This window comes from Seriola lalandi, unplaced genomic scaffold (genome assembly GCF_002814215.2).
Source record: "Seriola lalandi dorsalis isolate HSWRI2012SDOR001 ecotype SW California unplaced genomic scaffold, Sedor1 jcf7180002054544, whole genome shotgun sequence".
In the NCBI taxonomy this organism is placed as follows: Eukaryota; Metazoa; Chordata; class Actinopteri; order Carangiformes; family Carangidae; genus Seriola; species Seriola lalandi.
The window spans coordinates 4,886,503-4,897,766 of record NW_019525097.1 but is presented as its reverse complement, the minus strand read 5'-3'; the positions used below and the strand labels follow the sequence as shown (position 1 = coordinate 4,897,766).

Sequence of the window (11,264 nt, the reverse complement as noted above, 5' to 3'; positions counted from 1 at the left end):
TGATGTTTTTATGACTTTTGATGCCTTACTATACTATGACGTTTTTATGACTTTTTATCCATTATATACTATGACATTTTATGCCATATTATACTATGACGTTTTTATGACTTTTGATGCCTTTTTATGATGTTTTTATGACTTTTTATACTATGCCCTTTTTATGACTTTTTGCGCCTTACTGTACTATGGCCTTTTTATGACATTTTATGCCATATTATACAATGACGTTTTTATGACTTTTTATGCCTTTTTATGATGTTTTTATGACTTTTTATACTATGCCCTTTTTCATGACTTTTTAAGTCTTACTATACTATGAAGTTTTTATGACTTTTGATGCCTTACTATACTATGACATCTTATGCCATATTATACTATGGCCTTTTCATGACTTTTTAGGCCATGTTATACTATGACGTTTTTATGACTTTTTATGCCTTACTATACTATGACATCTTATGCCATATTATACTATGACGTTTTTATGACTTTTTATGTCTTACTATACTATGATGTTTTTATGACTTTTTATCCATTATATACTATGACATTTTATGCCATATTATACTATGACGTTTTTATGACTTTTTATGACTTTTTATACTATGCCCTTTTTATGACTTTTTGCACCTTACTGTACTATGGCCTTTTTATGACTTTTTATACTATGCCCTTTTTATGACTTTTTGCACCTTACTGTACTATGGCCTTTTTATGACTTTTTAAGTCTTACTATACTATGATGTTTATATGACTTTTGATGCCTTACTATACTATGAAATTTTATGCCATATTATACTATGACGTTTTATGCCATATTATACTATGCCCTTTTTATGACTTTTTATGCCTTACTATACTATGACATTTTATGTCTTACTATACTATGACATTTTATGCCATATTATACTATGACATTTTTATGACTTTTTATGCCTTACTATACTATGACATCTTATGCCATATTATACTATGACGTTTTTATGACTTTTTATGTCTTACTATACTATGATGTTTTTATGACTTTTTATCCATTATATACTATGACATTTTATGCCATATTATACTATGACCTTTTTATGACTTTTGATGCCTTACTGTATTATGTCGTTTTTATGACTTTTGATGCCTTACTGTATTATGACGTTTTTATGACTTTTGAGGCCTTATTATGCTATGACATTTTATGCCATATTATACTATGGCCTTTTCATGACTTTTAATGTATAACTATACTATGACGTTTTTATGACTTTTTATGCCTTACTATATACTATGACATTTTATGCCATATTATACTATGTTTTATGCTTTACTATACTATGACTTTTTAAATAAATAATGCACATTTTTGAAAATGCTTAACTTCAAGAAACTGTAATTAATAAAACAAACACACACACACAAGGCTGCACAAAGAAAGTGAAGTTGCTCACCTCCATCTGGATGTTAAAGACGCCTCTCTTCTCTTCAATCTTCTCCTTGATAGCAGCCATGGCCTGATTGAGGACAGACAGACCCTCTGTGCGCTCCAGAGTGGTTGTTGTCATCACGTAGCGAGGGGGAGCGATCAGGTTGATCTGTCGTGCACAAGATCACGTCATTCTCATATACACTAAATCTCAAACGGTGACAGTTGCAGCTCCTCCCCAAATAACATGGCAACAATCGCAGTAAGTTCACACTTAAAAGTGAGGTCAAGACAATGGTTCTCAGGTGGTGACTGGAGACAGAGTCATTTCATTTGTGCCAAAGGGAAGAATATTACCTTGATGGGCATGGCCTCTGTGGAACAGCCCAGCCCAGCCCTCAGAGCTTCCTTCACTGCATCAATGCCCTCATACCCGTAGCATGCCACTTCAATGTCTGCAGGTAGCGCAGGGAAAAGGAAAAAAGTTACTTAATATTTTAGGACCGACCAAGACACCATGACACACACTGTTTCACTGTTTGCTGCATAATTAAAGAGGACCTATTATGGCCATCCTTAATGTTAATCATTTCATGAAGCCCAGCGTGCTCTGATTGGTCAGCTTGCTGGCAACTACCATGGCAATGATACGTTCCATGGTTGTGGCGGCTGTTTATCGTTTTGAGCAAAAGTCTGAAGATGACAGAAATGATCCACCTTCACAAGCTGGACTTGAGCAGAAACGAGTGTACCCACTGTCAGGCAGCCTGAAGGAGGAAGACATATGAAGGGCGCTGCGAATCAAGATGCTGGACATGCTGCAAAGACTTCGGATTACAATATTCATAACTTGGAATAATTTTTTGAGAAACCCTGCTGATTTTTTAAGTGTGGACACTTCCGGACTAAAGGAATATAAATAATGGAGGAACAGACAGACGGTCAACAGGTAGAAAGTCTCCACCGCTTCACCTCCTGCTGGTTTATGATGCCAGTAAATCTGAATGAATTATACTCTAATGCACATAGCTACTGAAAAATGAACACAGTGGTTAAACTATGGTTAACTTATCCGAGCTAATGAGGTACAGCATGTCAATACTGACAAACGTTTAAGCATTTATATCTTTGCTGCTGCTTCTTACCAAAGTGATCAGGTCGTAGTAATGCGGTTAAACATCACAAACCCACAATAACAATGCAGACTAACAGGCTGTGAGCCTGAGTCCCCTGTTTGGCCACATTAAGTGTGAATTACATTAAGTGTGAATTACAGATATAACTGTTGTGAAAATGAAGCTCTCTGTCGACTGTGGACGGTTTCTGAAGCGGTCCTGGAAACTACAGCAGATTTCTGCAGACAGTTGAGAACATGGTGTCTTTTTGGCATGGCTACAAAACTAAATTCATTATAAGTAGTTATGTGGGGGGGGTCCAAGCCTGCAGGGGATGTCCAGGTTGCAGGTGGGCAGCACCAAAAATTTGTATTGACGCCAATAGGACCAGGAAGTAATATCTGGACCCCCAATTAGGCGTTTCATAAAAATGAGAAAATTGTGTTTTTACCCTGACAGAGTTATTCCCTTTGGTGTAAACTGTGATCCTTGTGACTCTTGGAGACCATTTACATGCACATACATCCATGCAAAAACCTATATAAAACACTATAAGTTAGGAAAAACTCAGAAAAGCATAATAGGTCCCCATTAAAGCTGCTGCTTCATGGTTGGCAACCTTTTACCTGCTCTGATTTTGACAGCCTGTGGAGTGAGTCGCCTGTTGATGTTATCAATCAGCACGCTCCTCTCTTCCTCTGTTAGGTCCAGACCATCCAGAATGGCGGGATCTCTGGGAGATGGAAGACATTCACCATTTGATTTGACCTTATCAGGTAAAATAATGGCTGATGAAAAGTGGGATTTTTTTTTGTTGTTTCAAGGGGATACAGTAAACATAGAACCTAGGTTCATGTTTTGAGACTTTCTGTGCTAAGCCTCACACAAAAATCGAAACAACAACTTACGATACAGCCTGTTTGAAGACATCATAAGCTCCGTATCCTGGCCGCTTATATTTTTCATCAAAGACCCAGGCAGTGCGCTGGTACAAGCTTTCTAGCTGCTCATCCTTACTGTAATCCAGCACTTCTGCCACGTGTCGCAGGATGCTGTACACCTGCAAACACACAACACCTATAATCAGCTCGGTTCAGATTGACAAACACACTGATAGGTTTACAAATGAATGAAACATTGAGAGAGATTTCAGTGTTTCAGAGATTTAACATTTTTCAACTGTATTTACAATATGTTTGGCATGAAGGAAGGAAATTTCTCAATCACATTCTATAATTCAAAGTTTAATGATTTCAATGTTTGTAAGAAACAGGGAAAAACCTAGACCAAGCTTTTGGGTTCAATAAGAATTTGACTTACAGTTTTGGATTTGGTGAACTTATCTTCACACTTGATGGCCTCCTCTGGGGAAACTCTTCTTTTTGATAAATCAATGTATCCTAAAGAAAAAAAGGAGTGAAAAGATGCAGTGACACAGTGACACCATTACTGTTGATATGACTAACTGAACAACAGGAAATCAATCAACACCTACTTAGTCATTTTATCATCACTTGTTGAATAAAGCTTCACAACTTGCTTGCTTCTTCTCTACCTTCATATCACTACAAGCTGGACACTGGCTTTTTTGCAGCTGGTGGGACTAAATAAGCAATTATATCTTATCTCCCCTGTTAAGTAAGGATTTTATCGACATAAGTTTGTCTTCTGCAAATTTCTGATAAGCAGTTATCATGACTAATACACCATTGCGCTCAAAAAAACTGTTAATAATAAATTAATAGTCATAATATCATTAAGTACAGCCCTAGCTGATAACTAAGTTTACATAGTCATGTTACAACCATTTTCTTAATAGTCTAGTTTTGCAGCACATCATGAAAAGATGCCATGTTTCTTTCCAGCTTACAATAAATTGTGAATATATCCATGGACGTCACAAATCTTTACAGTGGGAGATCCATTATGTCTTTTCCACCAACAGCCAAAAAAAAGTGTTCAAGCAAACACAGAGGTTTAGTTCCCGCTGGCCCTCACCCTTTTCTTTGTCTACTCGGATGACGACCACGCACTCATTGCGGCCTATGCGGATGAGCTTGTTGATGGAGCGGATACGTCGACGCGACAGCTCGCTCAGAAGGATCATGCCCTCGATGTTGTTGTACTCCAAGAGGCTGACATAGGCGCCCATCTCAGCGATGGACCTCACGTTCACCATCACAACATCCTCCACCTCTGGGAACCGGTGCTGGTAAAATCGACAGCTGAGCCCCGGCATTGCTGCGAGGACACAAACAATACAAGGGGGGGTTAACTACTTAAAGCAGACAATGTGTTGAGGGTGTTGGCACAAATCCTGAGGAAGAGGAACTCCATCAGTTTTACACATCCTGACCACTTTGCATGTCATGAAAAGTACAATTTGGCCTATAAAAACATTAGCATAATGTCAGTATACTGTCTTCTGTGTTTCTGGATGACACATAGTAAAGTTTGAGAAAATAACCATGATGATGCCATGGTGATGTAATCAAGGTTATCTTGTTTTGGCTTGAAATATATTTCCTTGGGCCGTCGTGTAGCGTAGTGGTCTAAGCAGGCGCCCCATGTGTAGAGGCTACAGTCCTCGCTGCAGTTGGCCCCGGTTCGAATCCCGCATCGGACGGCCTTTCGCTGCATGTCATTCCCCCTCTCTGCCTCCCTGTTTCCTGTCTCTCTCCACTATACTATCAAATAAAGGCATAAAAAAAAAAAAAAAAAAAAAAAACCCGAAATATATTTCCTTGAGCTAAGAGTCTGAGTGTGTGGAGTTTGAAACACATGGGAATTTTCCAGGCAAGGGATAGCTAACAAAAAGATGCTATTGAGCTGCATTATGGGAATTGTAAGAGCCATCATTTTTGGACTTAGACTTAAACTAGAGCAAAAGTAAGGATATCTCAGCCTCTGTTGCTTCAGTTTTCATCAGGATTTAAAAAAATATGTGCCTCACAAGCCCTACAACTTTATCAAAGTGCAATACTTAATTAGTACCATCTCTTTAAACAGATTTATTCATGTTTTTTCCCTACATTTTCAAAACATGCTACACAAAATTGTGGTTTACTTCTAAGTAAAGGCAAACTTAAATCATAATATTGAGCAACCAATTCTTTTAATCCACTTGTGAAAGGGTTAATTAAAGCTTTAATGCTCTTTAAAACCCACTTTCAGATTGGTGAAAGCAAAAAAACCCCCCAAAACAAATCCTGACAATTTCAAAGGGTTTTCACATCAGATCAGTCAAATCTGGACACATGTATTCCATTTGTGAAAACACAATTAGACTGGGGTGTACATCACAAACCACTATAGTCAAATCTGGGGGGTCAGCCCTATGTTCCCACAGCCCTATGTTCCCACATTTCTCAGAACTTTTTTTTCACAGAAATTTTTGAAAATTAGGGTTAGGTTTAGGGTTAGGGCTGTGGGAATATAGGGCTGTGGGAACATAGACACGCTCCCAAATCTGGACCACATTAACCCTGAGAAGCTACACACTTTTGACAACAGATTCTGATTTGTTAAGCTATCATTCTATTTATAAAAATACACAGACAAAATGTGATTAAAGAAAAGGTCTAGATCAAAAACCACTGTACTTAGGCTTGTCAAATCTGGACCACTTTAACCCAGAGAAGCTAAAGACCGTTCAGAACGCAGTTTCAGATTTGGGAAAGATGGTTTGGGAATTGGTAGCTGAATTCAGCCTCGTACCTTCATGAAGGTTTTAATGTTTAACTTTTGGTGCAGCTTAATTGTATTGTGTTCTACTGGGGGTTTTCCCATTATTTACTCTACCCTCAATTACAGAAATGCGGTGGACACTTAAAAACAGCCCTCGAACATTACCAGAAAGGTCCAGAAGCATTTGAATGACACGCTTGTTCATTCATTTTCAGGGCGGCGGTTTTCAGTATAAGAGGTCAAATGACTGAGTTTAGCCTGGAAATGTTACAACAGGGAGGTGAAGCAGTAAGAAATAAACTAGTAGCGTAGGCAACGACAGGTTTATTTCACATTTTGACTGTGAATGGGCTGATGCAATGCAGACAAACGAGAAACTCCTCACTGTTAAAGTTAAGAGCGAAAATGACATGAACAAAACATGGAAACAAAAAGCCCCTTTAGTTTTAAGTATAGCATCATAACAGCAGCTGTATCTGGCGACAATTATCACAACCAACAAAGGATAAAGGCGATTTCTTTATTATCCGTTAGCTTCCCAGCTGGTTCACAGCTCACATGCGGCACATGCACCGCTGCCGTGGCTAACGGTTAGCTAGCCAGCTAGCACCCTCGTCAGTTGCCCACTCCCCGTTAAAAAAAGCCTCCTTTATCAATAATAACTCACCTGTGTCATATGGTTACAGAACGATACACTGGAATGTTCTGTACTGGCGGTGTTTAAATGTCCGATTATGTTTTCTTTTGGGTTTTTTTAAATGAAGAACTCGGGCCCGCTAGCTCACATTCATGGGTGTGCTAATTTTTCGACCCGGAAAAGATCGTCCGAGCTTTACGACACGCGCATGTGCAGAACGAGCTCGGTTAAGTCACATGACCAAAGGCCAGCTGATCATCACGGACAGAGAATCGGACAAGATCACGACCGCCAGCTCCGTCTATGCGGCTAATCCTGCACGAAAAAACAACTGTTTTTCTTACGTTATATGTATAGATTAATACATTAAGACTACAGCTAACGCTTCAGTGTTTGTTTGAGGAGGCAGAAAACAGCAACCATCGACAAAAAGACGAGAAGATGTCTGGAAAAGACAGGATCGACATATTCCCCTCCAGAATGTAAGCAGTTTGTTTCCAAGCTAGTTGCTAACCTACTGTAGCTAACATGATGCTGTTTTGTTGATTTGTTGCTTTTCAGCCTCTCAGATTGACGATTTCTTGCTTACATCTCCATGTATCTGACATAATTATAGTTTATATGAGTGAATGGATGCCGTTTAAAAGAGGAAGAGTCCCTCTGTTGTCATGTGATGCATCTAACATCATCCCAGTGTGAGCTGTCAGTCTGAGGTGGTGTCTAAAAAACCTACTGACCCCCAGACAGTAAATGTTTTGACTTGAACGTTGTGCAACTTGAGAATCTACTGATCAGTGGAGGTTTTTGACTTATCTGCGAAGTCCAATCATTCTAACACATTGATTCAATCATGTCAGTGTCTGTTTCTGTGCGTGTGTGTGTGTGTGTGTGCGTGTGCGTGTGCGTGTGTGTGTGTGTGTGTGTGTGTGTGTGTGTGAGACAGAGAGGGAATCCTAGAAATGGTCTTTTTTTCCTGCTGAAAGCACAAGGCCATGGTTGCAAACATCAGTGAGCGGTGGTATGAATATAGATCAGTGATTTTCAACCCAGGAGAATCTGTACTCCAGGAGGCATATGAGAAGATTGTGGAGCAGCTGAGCTACTTTGAAGCAAAAACCTATTATGATTCGATAGTATATATTAACAAATTTGTGTTTTGGAGGAAAACAAATACACAATTAGCATTACAAAAATGTGCGATACTGATCTTTAGTGCATTTATTTTCACATTAACTTTCCAACTGGTTTCCAGCAACTCAGTTTTCCACCAGCATGAGTCAGTTAACACCAAGTGATATAATTAAGACTGCATGAAAACTAAAACTACAAAACACCAGGATAACTATGTCTTCTATAAATTGGAATGCAGCTGGGTTTTCTGTCAAAGAATTCAAGAGGAAGTTATTCCTCTTATCAAAGTGGTTTAATGAAGGGGGGGTTAAGTCCATCTGATATGGGTGAAGGGGAATTTCAGACACAAAGGCTGGCAATCACTGATGTGGGTTAGTGATGTTGATATTTTGCAGTCTTGGGCGATTGGCCCAGATTGGTAACAATAAGCAAGACAGCTGGAAAAATCTTCTTCCTCTGAAAAATGATTGAATACATGTAATGCAAGATTCAGATAAAGCATTTCAAATGTGTGTTTCATTTGATGTCGCAGGGCTCAGACCATCATGAAAGCTCGGCTGAAAGGGGCGCAGACCGGCCGCAACCTGCTTAAGAAGAAATCTGATGCCCTCTCCATGCGTTTCCGTCAGATCCTTCGTAAAATTATTGAGGTCAGCAGAAAATAACAGACTGTGTTCTACTTGCATTTTACATGCAGTGTACAGTTACTGAGGTACACCAAGGTAAAACTAATGCAGCCTTATACAACTGTCCTGTAATTAATCCTCCCTCCATGAAGGCAAAAAATGTCAAATGTTCAAGTTGATTTAACTGTGTGATCATTTTGGGACTTACTGGATTGCATTAGTTTTAGATCTGTGTACTAATAAATAAATTGGTAGTTAAGTGTATTTCTTATGAGTTTCCTAAATGTGGACTTTGTCATCTTATCTCTGTTCCTTTAGACTAAGACCAAGATGGGAGAGGTGATGAGAGAGGCGGCCTTCTCCTTGGCTGAAGCCAAATTTGCAGCTGGAGACTTCAGGTAAGAGTCTGAGTAAGATGAAGTGATGTGGTGTTATGTTAAGTGCAGATGTGTGTGACTCACATCTGTAATTCTGCCCACAGCACAACTGTAATCCAGAATGTCAACAAAGCCCAAGTGAAGGTCCGAGCCAAGAAAGACAACGTGGCAGGTTAGCTTCTTCTTCTTTTTATAAATCACTGCTTTGTGAAGGGACAAGTTCTTATGCGTACTTTGACTGTCTTACAGGTGTGACCCTACCAGTATTTGAGCACTACCAAGAAGGCGGGGACAGTAAGTCATGTCTTAATTTGTCAATTTGCTATGAATCCATAGCATGTTTAGATAAAATTAGTTTTTGTGACTATTGAGTAGCAGAAGGTCCTCACCCTCGTTGTGTCTGCCAGGCTATGAGCTGACTGGTCTGGCCAGAGGAGGAGAGCAGCTCTCCAGGTTGAAGAGGAACTATGCCAGAGCTGTCGAGCTGCTGGTGGAGTTGGCCTCCTTACAGGTAGGGGGTGCTGTTACAAATATGTCATGTTTATTTTAGCTTACCTCTGTTACTTCACAAGTGTAACTAAATTCATTTATTTAAATAGAATTTTTAGTTTTGCATAATTAATGTGAGTATTTTACATTCTGTGTTACTTTATACTTTATTACCCCACTTTATTTCAGATGGAAATATTTTACTTTTTACCCTGCTACATGCATTTAACACCTGTGGTTACTAGTTAGTTCACAGCTTCAACATTAAAATGCTGCTTACATGTTAAAGCATCAATAATAATGAACCAATTGTATTATATATAATGACACAAGACTCATCCTGCAAAATGAGTGCTTAAAAAAAACATGTAAAGTAAATGTAGTTGATAGTATTTTACTCGCTGAAATTTATGAATGCTAGATGAGTATTTTTGAATATTTGATGTATAGCAGTTTTTTAGCGAAAAGTAACATAACTTCTCTGTATTTAACTAAGATCGAAAAATACTGACACATACTGTCCACTTTCTGTCTGCAGACATCCTTTGTCACTCTGGATGAGGCCATAAAAATTACCAACCGCCGTGTGAATGCCATTGAGCATGGTAAAATTCACACTGTTCATCAAATTGTTGCCTTTTTTTTTTCTTTTTTTTTTTTAAAAAGAGAGAAAGGGTGTTAAATCATCTTTATCCTACCTTTCAGTGATCATCCCCAGGATTGATCGCACCCTCACCTACATCATCACAGAACTGGACGAGAGAGAACGAGAGGAATTCTACAGGTGAAAACCTTTTATGAAAGGTCTCATAAATTCTAGGTCTTTACCGTTTTAAGATTTAAAAGACAGTTTTTCTCTGATTAAGCATGAGATGAAGTGCCTTGCTGCATGGTTGATTATTGTCTGTAGACTTTTTTGTTGTTGTTGTAACGCTTATATTTCCTCCTGTTACAGGCTGAAAAAGATCCAAGAGAAGAAGAAGCAGCTCAGGGAAAGGACAGAACTGGAGATTGCAGCCCGCCTGGCTAAGCTGGGTCCCATTGCAGAGCCCGCCAACATGCTGACAGAGGAGATGGATGAAGACCTGCTGTTTGAGTGACGGGCTTCTTCAGGTCGATGGTCACTGACTTCACCAATCATCCTATTTATTCTGTGCCTCTCTGGCCAAGTCTATGTCTTCTCGTGCAAATGATGAAAGTTGTTTTTTGTGTACTTGTCGTTGATGATTTGTTCTATCGTATCAGAGCTGGGAGGTACTGTGTGTTTCAACATGTGTCACCGAACAGAACCAAAGTGTTGTCGCACTTGGCGGTTACACAAAAGGGAGTCGGTTAACTGTTATAAAATAATCTAAATAATAGAGTGTTTACACATGGTTTGCGAGTGACATTAAAAAAGCATTCCGTGTGACTGATCAACTTGTAGATACTTCAGTTTGCTCACAACTTAGAGCCATTGCATGCTGTAAAGCTTAAGGTGGTTGTAGATTTCAAATGTGGGAGTCTGTGTTGTGGAGGCCCGTCCCGCTGCTGATCTCATATCACAGGGTTTGTTGTTTCCTCATTTGATGAGGATGTTTACCACTGCACCAGAACCCCTAATGTGACCCCGCTGTAAAATCTGTGCAAGTCAACAAGGCCCAAGACTTCATCCAAATAAAGATGTTCTAAATATTCAACCACTGCCTGGACTTCTTGTTAAGACTGGAGCATTTTGCCTGAGTATTGAGGGGACTGAGCTCCGTGAGGAATGCAGACCATTTTGCACCAGAATGCTACATGTACCAC

General features: G+C 39.2%; 2 protein-coding genes across 2 annotated transcripts in view; one reads left to right on the top strand and one right to left on the bottom strand.

The window, feature by feature from the left end:
- The window catches only part of eif2s1b (eukaryotic translation initiation factor 2, subunit 1 alpha b), a 10,145-nt gene extending 3,107 nt beyond the window's left edge, over nucleotides 1-7,038 (bottom strand). Inside the window, exons 1-7 of the mRNA XM_023415069.2 lie at nucleotides 6,884-7,038; nucleotides 4,528-4,770; nucleotides 3,850-3,929; nucleotides 3,438-3,589; nucleotides 3,156-3,262; nucleotides 1,772-1,869; nucleotides 1,440-1,583 (exon numbers count right to left, since the gene is read on the bottom strand). Of these exons, the coding sequence (XP_023270837.1) occupies nucleotides 1,440-1,583; nucleotides 1,772-1,869; nucleotides 3,156-3,262; nucleotides 3,438-3,589; nucleotides 3,850-3,929; nucleotides 4,528-4,768 (822 nt within the window). The 5' untranslated portion in view covers nucleotides 4,769-4,770; nucleotides 6,884-7,038. The remainder of the gene's footprint in view (nucleotides 1-1,439; nucleotides 1,584-1,771; nucleotides 1,870-3,155; nucleotides 3,263-3,437; nucleotides 3,590-3,849; nucleotides 3,930-4,527; nucleotides 4,771-6,883) is intronic.
- A 70-nt stretch (nucleotides 7,039-7,108) lies between these two features.
- Nucleotides 7,109-11,155, top strand: atp6v1d (ATPase H+ transporting V1 subunit D). Its single transcript, XM_023415070.1, has 9 exons — nucleotides 7,109-7,335; nucleotides 8,517-8,634; nucleotides 8,929-9,008; nucleotides 9,092-9,159; nucleotides 9,237-9,281; nucleotides 9,395-9,498; nucleotides 10,015-10,081; nucleotides 10,182-10,260; nucleotides 10,432-11,155. Exons 1-9 carry the CDS (start codon nucleotides 7,295-7,297, stop codon nucleotides 10,574-10,576), a joined length of 747 nt encoding a protein of 248 aa, XP_023270838.1. The 5' UTR covers nucleotides 7,109-7,294; the 3' UTR covers nucleotides 10,577-11,155.
- The last annotated feature ends 109 nt before the right edge of the window (nucleotides 11,156-11,264 follow it).

Bases quoted from the DNA above. Each gene is read 5' to 3' on its own strand.
- atp6v1d (XM_023415070.1), top strand. From the start codon at position 7,295: ATGTCTGGAAAAGACAGGATCGACATATTCCCCTCCAGAAT. The intron at 8,635-8,928 runs GTCAGCAGAAAA...CTGTTCCTTTAG, and splicing joins TCCTTCGTAAAATTATTGAG to ACTAAGACCAAGATGGGAGA. The intron at 9,160-9,236 runs GTTAGCTTCTTC...ACTGTCTTACAG, and splicing joins CAAGAAAGACAACGTGGCAG to GTGTGACCCTACCAGTATTT.